Source organism: Pempheris klunzingeri, chromosome 12 (genome assembly GCF_042242105.1).
Source record: "Pempheris klunzingeri isolate RE-2024b chromosome 12, fPemKlu1.hap1, whole genome shotgun sequence".
NCBI classification, from domain to species: Eukaryota; Metazoa; Chordata; class Actinopteri; order Acropomatiformes; family Pempheridae; genus Pempheris; species Pempheris klunzingeri.
In genome coordinates, this window is record NC_092023.1 from 452,808 (window position 1) to 468,702 (window position 15,895).

At 47.3% G+C, this 15,895-nt stretch overlaps 1 protein-coding gene across 1 annotated transcript in view; it reads left to right on the forward strand.

Annotated features, from left to right (window-relative positions):
• The window catches only part of slx4ip (SLX4 interacting protein), a 30,360-nt gene that overhangs the window by 4,476 nt on the left and 9,989 nt on the right, over positions 1-15,895 (forward strand). The window contains exons 2-5 of the mRNA XM_070841457.1: positions 1,862-1,951; positions 2,200-2,326; positions 13,268-13,345; positions 14,877-14,965. Of these exons, the coding sequence (XP_070697558.1) occupies positions 1,862-1,951; positions 2,200-2,326; positions 13,268-13,345; positions 14,877-14,965 (384 nt within the window). The remainder of the gene's footprint in view (positions 1-1,861; positions 1,952-2,199; positions 2,327-13,267; positions 13,346-14,876; positions 14,966-15,895) is intronic.

Here is a 15,895-nt window from a genome sequence, read left to right on the forward strand (position 1 = left end):
CAAGTCCAGACCCAGGAGCCCACTGTGGGGCTCATCCACCCGTCAGGCCCTGTGTCTGATTGACAGGCCCTGGCCCTCTGCTGCTAGGCTTTCCCACACACTGGTAATTGTTGGAGGCAGTCAGCTGAGGCCACCAGTCATCCGTGGACCTCTGCAGACAAAGGGCAGAGGATGGAGAGAATACTGATCTGTAGGGACGAGCTGATGCTGACAGGCAACATGCACACATTTTATACATGAGGAGCTCGCATATAAAGGGGGCTCTGTCCCGGTGCCAGGCATTCTTGTCTTTGTGAAAGCATGTTTTTGTGCTTCTGTTTCTATTTTTGCAAAGTTTCTTCTCAGAGTTGTTTGTTTATGGCTATCACCTCTCGACGGCTGGACTCTTGTTCTCACATATTTCCAGATGAAGGAGTGATGAGCACAGATGACTGCATGGCCTTTAGAAGAGACGTGAGTTCACTCTAATGTCCCGCTAGTCTTGGTAACACTAATAGAGAGACACACTTCAATACGAGCTGGCACCCAGGAGCACTTCAGGACTTCACATACGGAGGAATCTATGACTGAAATCAGCTGAGATGTTCACTGATCGGTCATATGGGGGCGCCCTCCCCTCTAGTTGACCTCTGAGATATGAGGAAGCAGCTTCATTTCACCTGAAGCTACGAGAAAAGACAAAAAAGAAACGTTTGTCAGCTGGAGATGCTTAAAGCCAGTATTTAATCTTTTAATGTCACTATTCTCAGCTTCTGTTTAAGAGCAGCAAGTAACACTTGCTCACACTCCTTCTTGGATGAAAGCGCTGACTTTACTCCTTCTTAAACAGGAGGGGATGGTTTGGAGGTGGAGGGAGACGTAAGCCTGAGTCTAGAATGAGGACCTGAATAGCGGGGGCCTTCGCCCTGAGAGCGAGGCCTTAGCATCGTCCCTCTGGTCTGTAGAGTTCAGTGATTCTGTCTGCAGGGCTCCGGGCTCAAGACAAAGCTTCTAGTGTGCACGAGTATTCCCTGTTACTAAATGAATAACCTCATCTGTTTGTACACACTCCTTCCCAGCTCCACACCGCGGCCCTGACATCTGTCTGCTTTTGTCTTCATGCAGCTCTGAGTTTTTTCTGCCCCGTTCAGGTCGGTGCTTTTTGCTGCGCTATCACTCTGGCTTTAGGGCAGCGCTTGTTGCTCCTCTGCGTCGTGCTGTGGGTGGTCTCAGTCCATCCATTACTTCCTTGTCCAGGGAGAGGCGAAGTTCACACGAGACCCACATCCATTTGCTCTGTGCAGTGGGCAGCTCTTGCACTCATGTGCAAACAATAATCAGGCTGGCCTGAAAAAGATGTAACGGCAACTTAACCAGCCGCGGCATCTCTGGCCTCCCTGGGCCTTGTAGCTTATTGTCACTGACACAGTGACGTAGTGCTGCAGGAATCCACTCTGCAGCCCTCTGCTCACTTTTCACAGCACTCAAATGCTACAGCACAGAAGTGCAAAAGCGTGTAGAGCTTTAGGGTGGATATGGGGAGTTTTATTTTTATGTGGGACATATTCCAACTTGTGCAGGCTGGAGGCACTGACTGCCCTGCAAAGCTTGTAGAACAAGGAAGAGTTTTTACGCTGAGAAAGGAGAAATCTGAGGAGACAGACAGGTCCATACCTTTGTGTAAAGAGATTGGTAAAGAGATGGCTAGACAGAGAAACAGGAGGAAGGGGGCTGCTCTGAGAGGCCTGGGGTGATGTTTGAGGACACAGGGGGTCGTTGTGGTTTGTCTTGCTGTCAATCACCCACACTCTGATTTCCTTTGTTGTCTGTGAGCTCAATGCCCCTCAGCAACCTGTGGCTGTCCTTCCTCTTTTTGTTACAGTGTGGGAACTTTGCTGTGCTGGTGGATCTCCACGTTCTGCCCCTGGGCGGCCAAGAGGACGCCAGCTGGTTTACTGCGGACCACATCGAGGTACGGACACAGGGAGAAGGGCGTGGGTGTGAATATGTGTGTGAGTGAATATATGGCTTCTGTTCGGCTGGGGGCCTTTTCAGAGGACGGCCTCAGCGTGGAATCTGAAATGACTTTGAGCCTTCTGTCTATTCTTCTTTAGAGCTTTTCATTGTTGCTGCCTTTCCTGAGACTTCCTCTGTCCCGTTGTTTAGCCGTGCTCATCATCCAAACATGCTGCTGTACTCACATGTGCTCACCGTCTGCAGGAGGCTACAGCCCTGCTTCGCCATGCCGTGGACCGCAGGGTTAAGCAGTACACAGAGTCCCTCCACAATAGAAGACAGCCCAAACACAAGAAGGAGCTGGCACCTGCTTCGGCCTTTTCTGTGAAAGGTACCCCACCACCCTGTGGCCCCCAGCGACTGCACGGGAGCTGACTAGTGCAGTGTTTCTGCTGAGGGGATTTATTGCTTCATGATCATTACTGTGCATAACATGGCTACTTCTTGTATTCACTTGAAGCACTAGTTTACATTGTTATTTGGTGATACAAATGATATTTGTTCTGTTTTGAGTTCAGTGTTGCTCATTGCTCTGGAATGTAGTCGTCTTTGTCTTCCCTCTCCTTGTCATAGGAGTGTCTGTCATCAACTCTTGAATAAGTAAAATGGTGTACTTTGGCTATGAACCCAAAACCATTATTTATTCACTTGGATCTGGGTGCAGAGATACGGCTGTGTGCATGGGGGCGGACCACTGAGCTCTGAGAAGGACGGGAGTGGAGTTACAAAACAGTCTGAAACGTATTTCATGGCTACCATTTTAAGGAGAGTGTGGGTGGAAAGACAACAGAACTAGTTGAGACACGGCGGTTCTCTACGCCCAGGGTGTGACCTGCAGGCAAGAGCTGATAGGAGCTTTTGCATTGTGTTGCACTGTTTAACTTGGCACAAAATGTCAATCCATTAAAAGGCCTAATGTTTGTCACCCTTCTATGTAATGTGGCATTGGCACACCTGTTTCTCTGCACTTGTAGTTAACTGGATGACAGTGAAAACAGTTGCTGGGTCACACACACACACACACACACACACACACACTTTCAGCTAAATACACACACAGAAAAATCAGTAAATGAAGTACCAGTGTTAATAAGCCGAGGCAGCTCATCCCTATTCATCCACTGCCTGTACATTCCTCCAGCCACCCACTCACATGCCTTTGAAGCGCTGTAAGCCCGGCTTCACAGGAGCCCCCAGCTGCGTGTTGTAAGGCAGACAGGTCTGACACAGGTAGCAGTTAAGGGCAGTTAAACTGGGCTCACTCAGCGGGGCAGGCCTGACTGAGAGAGTGGGATTACAGGGCAGTCGGTCCCATAAAGTTTCTCCTGTGGCTGCAGCCCTGCCTCTCACGCTACCCCCCCCCCCACACACACACACACACACACACACACACACACACTCACACACACACACACTCACTCACACACTCACACACACACTCACTCACACACTCACACACACACACACTCACACACTCACACACACACACACACACACACACACACACACACACACACACACACACACACACACACACACACACACACACACACACACACACACTCACTCACTCACTCACTCATGTATTCTCATCCACTACAACTGTTTTCACACAGGGACTCACGTGTGCACTGTTCAACTTTTAGCATTTTCTTGATAAATGCATAGTCATCGTACAGTAAACACACATACACACATACACACATACACACACACACACACACACACACACACTACAGGACCAGTGAGAATCAAAAGCAGTGACAGTGTGCTGCAGAGATATATCCTCCCCTGGGCAAGGTGTGAACAGGCCGACAGTGTAAGGTTACTGAAAAGCCCATCTCATATTGCCCATGACAGACTGAGGAAAGACAGACATCTCTAATGATGGAGATCGCACACACACACACACACACACACACACACACACACACACACACACACACACACACACACACACACACACACACACACACACACACACACACACACACACACACAGATTCACTCCGCTGTGTGAACAAGGGGACTATCAGTATTTCAGCAGAGAAATATGCATGTAAAATGATTAAGCTCCTTGCAGCATTGCCAAAAAGAATGTAAGCAGTGGAACATGACTCCATACCATATCGGAGAATTTTCCCCTCTCAGAACATGAAAAGGTGCAGCGCCTCGAACAGGCCCACACTGTTCATGTGCTGCAGTGCTGTTAAAGGCCTTAAGTGAGTGTAATGACATTCTTGGTCTTTTCATTGTCCCATGTGAGGGAGGCGACAGAGCAGTAAAGGTGGAGACTGTGGCTGTGAGAAGTAAGCAGGCAGGCAGGAGCCATAAAAAGGGGAGGACAGGCTAAAGGCTTAGGGAGGGAAGCCCAGCAAACCTCAGGGTGGGTATTAAGTATTGGGGTCGTCTATTCTGCAAGGAGGTCAAACGCTAACCTGCTAATCCTCACAGCACTTTCAGACTGTCCGTAGCAGGGAGTGGAAGCGTGTATCTGTTTCAGCAGAGGACCCGTTTGCATCTGTGTGCAGCATTATGTTATTGGAGAGCAGCACTAAGCCGAATGTCCCGGAGTGGGACATGTGTATGTGCTGGAACACGTGCACATGCATGTTGCTGCCTACAGAGAAAGGTGTCAGGCAGGGCAGTGCCGATGTCTGGGCCAAGAATAGGCGGACAGAGTGCGGTGCTATGTGTGGGACGGTGTGGGGGGGCATTGTGGGTCTTGTATGAGGCGGTGTTTGAGCTGGTGCCAGTGTGAAATCACAGGGGCTTCCGCCAACAGACAGCAGTAAGAACAGCATAACAGCCTCAGCTGTTGGCACTTCAAATGAGCCATCAACAGCTTTTTACATTCCAAGGTCCTTCAGTGCAAGTGTCCGTATCTGAGCTACCTCTGAGGGTTATTGTACTTATGTGTGGGGGCCTATGTGTCTATAGCACCCAGTGAACATGTCACTCCGGGGCTTATCCCATGTCTTCTGCCAACATAAATCCAAGTCATTTCTTCAAATCTCAGCTGCAGAGGCCAATTTCCAACTGTCAACCCCCAGCCCTCCCTCATTTTTTTACCCACGCTATTTGAGACTTCATGATTAGCTCATAGTGATGTGATTTATTTATGTTTTTAGAGAGATGAACAGAGGGAACTTTTCCCACCAAACATCTTGGCTCCGGACAGGCAGAGTGGACATGCTAGACGTTAGAAGCCCGGGGAAGGGGAGCTTGGGAGAGGCCTCTGCATTCTCCTTGGTAGACCGTGTTGCACACACCCACATTTCTCAGAGTAATTACAGATTGAAAATGAGCAGATAATAGGTTCTCTGTGCTTTGAGGAATACATTTTTGTCATTTGATATGATATTTGAGTGAGGAAGCTGGTGGTTATGTTGTCTTCATGACTGTGATAACGCTGCTCTGCAGAAAACAAGCTAAAGGAGCGGCTCTCTAAGACGACACAACCTGGACACGTTGTTTACTAAAACTGCTGATCGTGCTGATTGACTTTCATTGTCTCTGGTCCAGTATTGTTTCACCTCAAGGGGAAGTGATTTTGTAGTCCGTAGAGGTCTTTATGTTTGTGTGCATATGTAGAGTGTAAACTGAGAAGACCCATTTTACAGGGATTTAGTTAAAATGCCATTTCAAACTGCCAAAGCACATTACCAGATGTCTTGTGCCTGCTATTAGCACTGATCCAGTCACACTGATTTCTCCGTGCGAGGCAGAGCTCCGGTATAGTTCAGCCTGCTGTTTGAGAGTCTTCCTACGAGCGAGAGGAGCTAGAGGAGCTAGAGGAGCCCTGGCACAGTGGTACCTCAGTCTCTTTTAGCCCATGGCAGCGCTGGTTCCTTCTTCCTCTCCCTGCACAGGTGCCAGGGCTTAGGGGGAGGGAACACCTGCCAGCCTGTTTCCCCATGGCCACGGCAGGCTGGAGAGGCATTTTCCCAGGCTCCCCAGATGAATGGTCACTAATAGCCGTGGGAGAGGGCTTTGCGAGTGCTGCACAGTGTACCACTGACTCCTCTTGGCAGCCCTATGAAGGGGGCTTAAGGCAGCCTGGCCACGGCCGTTGCGGGAAAAGCACAAGTGTTGCTGGATAACTTTACTGTTGGAGAATGTGTTTACGAATGACCATCTCCCTCAGACTGAAGAATGCGGAGGATGTGTAGAGACCAAAAGGGAGATGGTTAATTTTTGCTCTGCCCCGTCATAGATGCAGCTTTGTTAGGTCTGACTGGCTCTTTGAAGGCGCACTGCCCCGGGCTAGAGCACTTTATCACCACCATTATTCAGCTAAATGATGACTGAGGCTCTCTGGGCACTAAACGCTCCAACATATAAAGCATTACACGTGTGCTGGACGTCCACTCTAGGGAGGCCTGAGACATGGCGGCCTCCTGCGGCGACAGTTCACCACACACAAGCATTTTTAGACTCAAAACCTGTATTAACCCACTGTGTGTCTTCCAGCGCTGCCACAGCTCAGACTATTTCTGTGAGGCGCTGTTATGTGGGGACTGGTCTGGAAATAGAGAGGCATGCCTGTGGCAGAGTTACCTGCCCTGCTCTGTGTTACTGGGCGTGAGGCAGGCTGGGATTAAGGCGAGGGGGAAATGGAGACCTGTGACAGGAACAAAGGAATTCCAAGGCCCAGGCTGGAAATGGATCCTGATCAGAGTAGCCACTCCAGCCAGCCTCCCCTCTCCCCTCTCCCCTCTCCCCTCTCCCCTCTCCCCTCTCCCCTCTCCCCCCTCCCCCTGCTGGGCAGCCCCCTTCCCCCTGGTGCTTTGTGGTGTTGCTGTGGCTCTTTAAATCCTTCCTGTAAGCCCCCGGCCTTACTCAGCAGCAACACATAGGACATTCTGACTCCACTGTTAACCCCCCCCCCTATTATTACACACACTTTATTCTTTGCCTTTGTCCTTTAGATTTATATTGATCACCCTCTCCTCTCCTCTCCTCTCCTCTCCTCCCCTCTCCTCTCCTCTCCTCTCCTCTCCTCTCCTCTCCTCTAACTTTCACTCTCTCCTCCTCCTCCTCCTCCTCCTCCTCCTCCTCCGCAGGGTCAGCTGCAGTCTCTTAGGACACAACCACAATCCCCGCCATAGCTGTCACACCACACTTTTCCCCATATAATTAGGGCCTGAGCCTGAGCCTGAGCCTGAGCACGGATCTCAGTCATGTGACTGTTCCCCTTTACCACACTCTGGTCTGGGAGAAGGCACACACTCTCTTGAACTCATGCTAAGTGTTCAGCCTGACCAGAATTCCTTGTTTGAGGAATTACTGAAACGTTTTGCAGGATGTCATTGTTTTTCTCTGCTCTTTGCTTCACTTTGAAAGAGATGGTCCTGTGTCATGTTGCCTGCAGAGCGCTGTGGTTCAGCTCGCTGGGTGGGATATCACACCCCGTGAACACACCTGAACACACCTCTGTTCACACCTTTAAGGCAGCTAATGGTGAAGTACATGGATCTACTGTATATATATGTACTGTATTGATCACCACGCTCATCACTCCTGCTGAAGGTTTTCCCTGCAGCCTGCCGCTCTTTGGCTTTAGAGCTCTTGAGCGTTTGCCCCCTACAGTTTTTCCTGCCACTGTTGCCTGATCCTTAATTCTGAAGAGTTTGGTCTGAGCTGCTCTGTATGGAAAGCGTCTTGAGATGATATTTGTTATGAAGTGGCGCTATATAATAAAGATTGACCAATCGATTGGTTGATTGATGGCGAGTGCCTGGGTCTGTGGGGAGTGAATATATGTCCCGTACTAGATGAGCTGCACTGAGGGAATCCACTGAAATATTGTGACTACCTGAGGCGTGACGGCGGTGCCCCACAGATCACCTGCTTCAGAGGGGTGAACAGAGTCCTCAGTCAGGTACGGGGGGGTATGATATCCTCTACTACATGTGTTGTACTCTGCTCCTCTCCTTCAGGGAGTTTTAGTCATGAATGTGTTCCTTTCTGTGGACAGATGTCACTGTAGTGCTGTGTTGCCTTTAAGACATGAATGCTTCCCATTTTTAAAACTAAATGACAAGTAAATATTTAGAATTTCAGTCAATTGAAGACAGAATGTTCTTATTTGGTCCTGGCCTTCGCCAGCTGTGGTCATATGGTTCTAGACAGAGTCCCCATGTGTGCTGCGCTCTGCTTCTGGTCTGTGTGGATTTCTAAACGCAGGCTTGCAGGTTGCAGAGGACCCAGCGAAGAGAGACAGTCTGCTTCCAATGAGGCCTTGATTTGAGTTTTAAAAGTGCATAGCTCAAGTCCACAAACTCTGAACAGTATTAATCCAAAAGAGCTTTCAGCAGAATAAGCTGAATGCTCTCTCATGTACACAGTGGCAGCATTTTGAGAGATTTGTGGCCTTTTGGGCTAATTAGGATATAATGATGATTAAATATGACATTTCGTATTGTGACTGCATTTCTCTCATCAGATTATGTTTCTGAGAAATGGATTTCTTTCCCATGATAATTGTTCTGTGCTCCAAAATGCTCCCCACCACTTTAGTCACATGCTGCATTATGGGTTGGCCTGAGCTACCATGCTGCGGCGTATTTTGTAACTGCGATGAAAGGGTCACCCAAATGTTAAATTGAACACTCATGTGCAAATATTGTTTCAGGTGGACGTTGTGCAGGATGATAAGGCACAGTGCTCTGCTACGGCCATAGTTACAGTTACACACAGAGAGTGATGTCCTTCCAGGAAAGCCCCCACTTACACATGGGTAACTTCCTCATGCTCTCTCATCCTTCACCACACCACCCCCCTCTCTCGCTCTGAGCCCGACTCTCCACCCACACCTCAGGACAGAGGGAGGGGGCCACATCAAAGCAGGGATGTCAAAAGAGCAGGATTCTCAGGCACTGATGTCTGACTGTCCTGCTGATTCAACTCCTGTTCATAAAGGGGCTGTGTGGGAATTCTCCCGACATACAGTCACTACGTTTACACACTAGGAACACGGTTAATAGGAGAAATCAGGTTATGGCAGGAAAGTAGAGAATGCCTTTACATGCACTTCAACAACCAGGCTGCTGTAAAACCTGCGTGTCCATGCAGCTGTTGGGTAATCAGATTTCTGTCCTTGCCGTGTTTCTGAGGCAGTGCTGGCATAATGTAATGATATATCACACTGGGGCCTTTCTGTCACTTTGGGAGAAACATCTGACTGAACTGACATGTTTTCCTTATTGTGCACAGGAGCCCGAATGTTTGAGATAAACTCTGTGGAATCTGTCTTATTTAGATGTGTTTCCTTCAGTACCACTACATGCTGTCATCTTCCCCTCCATCTGTTGGCACTACTGGCACAATGATCTGCTCTTTTGATAAACCCAGTTAAGCACATACGTGGCCAGCAGAGTAGTTTCCTGTTAAACAGATTTCTCTTCATGTGTACCCTGATTATAGAAACCTGGTTTATTTTTTATATTATGTTAAAGAAATCACGTTACTGCAGACGCTCAGACTAACCAGGTGCATGAATGCGCTGCCCTGTTGAAGGCCCTGGACCAGCTAATGTCCGGCTAATGCACAGCCAGGACCTGAAGCCTCCATGTCGGAGCAGAAATCCTTATGGATTCGTGCAAGAGTCGCAACAGCTCGGGCTGCCAGGAATGCGGATGGTGAGAAGAAGTCGGCTGTGTTTCCTATGGCTGTTTTAATGATCTCCTCAGGATATGACTGAAGTTAATGAAGTCTGTTCCATGGGGGCTTACCTTTGACCCTGGTCTGAATGCCTCTCACCCCTGTCTGTTCCATTTTACAGTCCCAGTCGCTCTGGATGCCTTTTGGTTTGTTGACTTTTCTTCTCTCTCATTGTTTTCCCAGGAAGCGGTGAAAGCTGCAGGGATATGTGTGTGTGTGTGTGTGTGTGTGTGTGTGTGTCCAAAGTACAGTACTGTAGCTTTGGCACCGGCCCTGTGGAGCCTGTGTCTTTTTTCTGCAGTCGTCCTGTGGTATATTATGAGATGGTAGAAGTCTCTCTATACAAGCGGTCACGATATCATCCACCACATCTCTGAAAACATGGCCTGCTGGCTTGTTTGCTGTTTGATTTGACCTGTCATAATGTTGTTGTGCATTGGCTTTCAAAACAATTAAGCAAGACCATCTTCTTTTCAGGAAGTACAAATGAAAGCCTTTAAAGTCTCGGCTCTGCAGATTTGGGTATTGCACCACTGTGAGCCACAGTTGCCACAGAAAGGGGCCACTCATTCCCAGAGGAGGCACTAGCAAACTGTTTGTGAGAGAGAAACATGAATGTAAGCTTAGCACGAGAGAACCCGGGCAGCGGGCCAAGAGCAACTCTGCGCTGTGCAGGACGTTATAAAGTTGGAGCAACAGCTGATGTCTCGGGCCATGGCGCTGCACTGGTTCCCAACTCTGTGTCCAGACGTCTCTGTCAAACTTGTCCTGGGAATTGGCAAGCTGAGGCCACCAGGGAAAGCAGTGAGAATACTTGTAGAGCTAGACATGAGCCTGAAGAGTCGAACGGACTCAATCAAAGCTTCTTTACAGCGTAGAAAGCCATGAATATGCAGTGAAAGATTCTTGCTTCTCGGTCCCTCCTGGACCCAGAATGGGCAGAGAAAACAAAACAGAGATACAGATCTGCATTCCTCTCCGGATAGCCTTCCAGAACGGGCAGTAGATGATCGCTGCTTTGCTATTTAAAGAAGAACAGAGCATCTGAATTTTTTCCTAATAAAGGAATGCTGCTATTGTTAACTGCAAACATACCACACAGTCTGTTAATGCAATTTCCCTTTGGGATTAATGAAGCACTATTTAAAGCAGTATTACTACATACTTCATGTAGGCCAAGTATTAGACGGATGGTTCAGTGACCGATAGCGTTTGTACTCCTAAATGTATAATTAAGAAGCGCCTGGTGGCTCAGCAGGATGTCCAGCCTGTACTGTGCCGGCCAGAGGAGCTTGGACCGTGATACATTTTTGCTGTTGTTGTTGTGAGTGGCCATGTCAGTCACTTGACCTCAATCCAACATGTGTTTCACTTGCTAATGATCAGGCTTAAGTCCCAAAAGCCCCCCAAACAGCCAGAAACTGAAGAGCACCACTAGGAACGTTACCAAGCTGAGCTCAGTGGTCTGCTCCCCGCAGGGACTTATTGACTGCAGACGTTTTGCAACTAAAATGCCAAATATTTGACTTTAAGTCATTTTATTTGTTCAATTGCATTATAAATACAAATGTACGAATAAAAAGGCCTGCATGTGCTACATTATGAATCAAACACGACTGTTAACACCCTCAAATTAAACCGAAGCCGACACAGTAAAAAATGTCCCTTTGTCATAACGCCAGACTGTTGCTGTGCTCATAGTCACTTGAGCCTCTGGCTGACAAAACAAGATGTAAAATGATTCCTATAAATCCCCATTTATCATCCCCCCATTCACAAGCCTCAGGATTCCCAGTCTGAAGCTCCTGCTGCTTTTGTGTTTTTGAGTAGATGTCCAGCAGGTAAATCATCCCAGACTAGATGGTTAGAAAGAGGACTAATGGGCTGAGGAGTAACAATCACCGACCGAAGGGAAGCTGATAGGATGAAATAAGAGAAAATACCATCCAGACCTATGTTGGAAAACGTCTCCTCAGTTAATGATAATAACATGCTGTTATTATCAGGGGATAAAGGAACACAGCTTTATTCTGAAGGCTCATTATGATACTGATAAATTGGAGATTTGTTTTTGCTCTCTGATACATTTTGATGGATTTTTAAGGATTTATGTATCTTCAGTCTGAAGCCGTCGAACATCGTCTGCCACGAGTTTAGCTGGAGGCTGATTTTCTACCTAATCGCTCTTGAAGACTAGACGCTCCATAGGTGCTAAACCGACGTGTGTTATATCACCAAGGCAACATTATCTTCAGAAAAATATTGATTGTAGTTGCTTAGAGTCAAAGAAACAAACTTTAATTGGAGTTAATTCTCAGGTGACAGACTGAGTTTGTTTGGAAGAGATTTGATTTACTGACTTGGTTTACTTTATTCCTCTGTTCATTTATGTAAGTTTGTATTAGTTTGGAAGCATGATTAGTGTCTGCTGAGGTGGTTAATTCAGCCACAAGCACAGAGACCCAGAAAGCAGAGGTGGTGCCATCAATCACTGGCCAGCGGACTTAAGCGCAGACCTGTGGCAGCTTTGTGGTGAGTTATCTCTGTAATTGCACGTCATTACCCGAAGAGGACGGCTTCTTTTTCAGGACGATAATAAGACACTGTGAGCTGGTGTTGAGATGACATCAGCTAACAGAGAAAGGGGAATGTGTGTGTGTGTGTGGGCCGCTGCTGTTAACACGCCGTCTGCTGTGTGTTGTATGTTCCTGCTAACACACTGTGAGGAACACGTTTGTCCTCAGACCTCGTTATTGATGAGTGACTGTCAGGCTTGTTGCCGAGGGGTAAAAACTTCCCCACTCCCAAAATGTCAGCTTTTCAGACAGCCCAGTTTTTAGCTTGATGACGCTGCGTATTTGACATTATCCAGGGAGTTCTTAAAGAGCCTCGAGAGCAAGAGGTCAGGATTTTCTCAAACTGTGGAAGACAAGTAATCCTTTAATTGAAGGTAAAATACTATAATGAGCTTTTCACACGGCAACAGCAACATGAGAATGCCAAATAAGAGTAGAAATAGCAGAGAGGTGTCGTCTCACAATCACTATATCAAGAAGAGGAAAAGGGCACCAAGCCGGTACCAAAGGGAGAACAGGCTCCGTCCCCCTCCCAGCACTGTTGTCTTGTTTACAAAGAACAACTGGATGGCGTGTTAGCCAGTCCCTCGCTTTAAGTCAACAGATTCCTACCAGATTAGGTAACGGGCCACTGTTTCTGCCAGCACATCTTACACACCATGACAAATGTTCCATGACAAATACAGCAGAGGCCCACACCGTGGTCTCTCTGCTCGTGTCAGTTAACACACAGTGAATATTTCTAACTTTTGTAGTGTGCTGGCAGCCCAGCCTGCTCCTACAGAAAGTGAAGAAGAGCTTTATTTTTCCTTTGATGAGCCACTTTATCTGACTGCCTGAATAATGTTCTGGTCCTTTGACTGTCAGCAGGGTCTGTTTGTGTGTCACGATGGTAAAGTGAATAAATGCTGTCAGTGTGTGAGGGAGTCTCGGCTCACGCACCATCCAGAGCGGCAGTAGGAGCTTCCCAGTCTTCTGAAATGGTGTCATGGTTTTCCTCTTAACTACTTTTCTGTTCTGCTTGTTTTTAGGGAAAAACTTCAACCTGGTTGCCAATTTTCTGAAGCGACACTTCAACCTCAGATGTGTTGTCAATCAGCTCTATGGCGGTACGTGACCTGTGTGTTTAAATGAATCAATTCCCAGTTAAATGGATCAGAAATAGACGTCTCAATGACTCGTACTCGGCCAAATTTCCCACAGAAAGAGCAAGTCATCTGTGGCCTGCGTGTTGGTTTTTCTCCCCCTCACTTGTTTTTATGTCCTGTCCCTACCTGCTCGGGGTGTTGTTGAGAACAGGCGGCCATTAAGTGGTTCCCCAGAGAGACTACTGAGAGTGGGAGAGAGAGAGAGATTGGAAGGTTGTCTGTGGAGAGCAGTGAGAATATATCTCCATGGCCCATCTAGTGCCTGTGACCCTTGGCCACCTCTTCATGGGACCAACATGGCTCTCTTCCTGTCAGTAAAGTTAATATCTGCTCCCTCAGGGCCTGGATGTTAAAGCAGACCTGACCTGCTGCAGACTGAGATGACGGCTTCTCTCAGCAGGTCCGTTACACATCAAATTAGACCCGGTCCGCCGGGGTCAAAGGTTGTGTAATTCGCTCCACTGAGTTAGCTGTACGTGGTGATTAGGCCGTGTAAAGATTTCAATTAGCTATAGCCAGTTCTACGGTGCAAATGTTTTAGGTTAAATCCTATTAGAGGGCTATGAGACTAAAACACAGAGGGACATTGTAGTATAATGAGTCAGAATTCAGTGGTGCTTTCTGATTTCACTTATTTCTATAATATCATACTTATATAACACACAAACGCTGACGGGAGCGAACGCCTTGCCTTACTTATCAGCCTCAGGTTAGCGCTGCAGACTGGCCTGATCTTCTTCAGAGGCCATACATTCCCTCAGCAAATTACATGGTAATCTGGGAAGTAGTTGTTGAGCAATCAATCAGCATCCAGAGCCCCCCACCCACAGTCACCCTTAGTCACCCTCGGATGTACCCCACAGAGGGTATGTGCACATCAGCGCAAGTGTGTGCTTGCTTACTAAAGTGTGTTAATAAACCACTAATCGCTTTATGAACATGAGCTTGTCCAGACTTTAACGATGCACCATGAATAATATTGGTGTGTTTTTCCGATGCCTTTTCCACGGTACCGGTGTTAGTTTGAGCACACGTCATGACGATACAGAAGACAGAGTAATGCTAGAAAGGTTGGACTTCCACATAGGAGGCTGTGTAACAGGCTTAGGTCAGATATGGTCCCAGCTGAGATATTGAGGTCAGTTAGATTTACAGTCCTGATATAATACATATGATAGTTATGTCTTAGATATATTGTTGTTGTAAATGGTCTTTGGCTTTGAAGATGATGAAACGCTCATATTAGCCCCATGAGCCCCTGTTAACATCAAATCTTCTAATATTTCATGTTTCTTATGCGCCTCATAAAGCTCAGCAATTATCTGTGAACTGACATTTTCTCCCTTGTCAGAGGAATAGTAAATACTTGGTGTTTGTCGAGCTAAATTCAGACCTCCACCACAATTCCCTCTGTCTGACTTTGTCTCGTAATTAGAGGTGAGTCCATGTTATTAACTAGCGTGGTCTGTCTTCTATCTTTTCCTGCCGTCAGACTTGCGTGTGTTTCCTGAACGCTACGTTGTGTGTGTGAGCTGTCCGGAGGATGCCTCAGCGCTCCGTGGAAACCCGAGCCTGGCCGCGGTGAGTCCTGTTTATACTCCTCTATTTCCTCTTCCAGTCGCCTGGCAGAAAGTCCTGCATGGGGCTGTGTGTTATTATAGGGATGTGTTGCCAAATTGTGCTCTCACTTTGTATATACTGATTCTCTTTACATGAGGGGTGGGTGGGCGGCCTGAACCTGCAAAGAGACCTAGTGAGGGGGTTAGAGAGGACGGAGGGAGGCGGGGTCCAAAGCTGCAGAGTCATCTCTTCTTCAAAAAGCTCCCAAATTCTGCCAATTCAGTCCAGCTGTAGTGTTTCAGTTATTCTTGGTCAAACTTAAACTTGTTGCAAACCTCAACATTAATGTGTAGTCAGAAATGCAGCCAAAACTAATTTTGTATATTTTAGTTCTTGAGAAAGTGGAGATACCTCTGCAGCTTTCACACACTCCGATCTGTTTTGGAAAAATGTGGCGGGGAACAGCAAACAGCTGAATTTTTCCTTCTGGTATCCGAGCTCATTGTGGCTCTGCAGCCGATGTCGACGCTGTCAGAACATAATATTCATCTTCTATCAGAGTCACCTGAACCTGAACAGTAAACACTAATGCAACACTCCATTATTCTTTTCCACTTTCATTATGTGGGTTTGTAAAGGAGAAGTCAGTATAATCACTGTTTGGGAGCATGGAGCCTCCAAACATCTGACATGTAGATGCTTTTACTTTGGAACACATTCATAAAGATGTCAGACCAAAGACATTTCACACGGTCGCCCCTGGGCTAAGGAGTGGAAATCCTTATTTTACACGAACGATAAGTCGTTCATTTTTCCAAACAGACTTCTTGATGATGATGAAGAGATTAGGGAGATTAGGGAGAGAGATGGTCTGTGGGTGTGTGGTAGAAACTTCTAGTCTCATAAAGAATAGCTCCAGTCTAGAAGCTCATGTGAAGTATAATTTAAAGA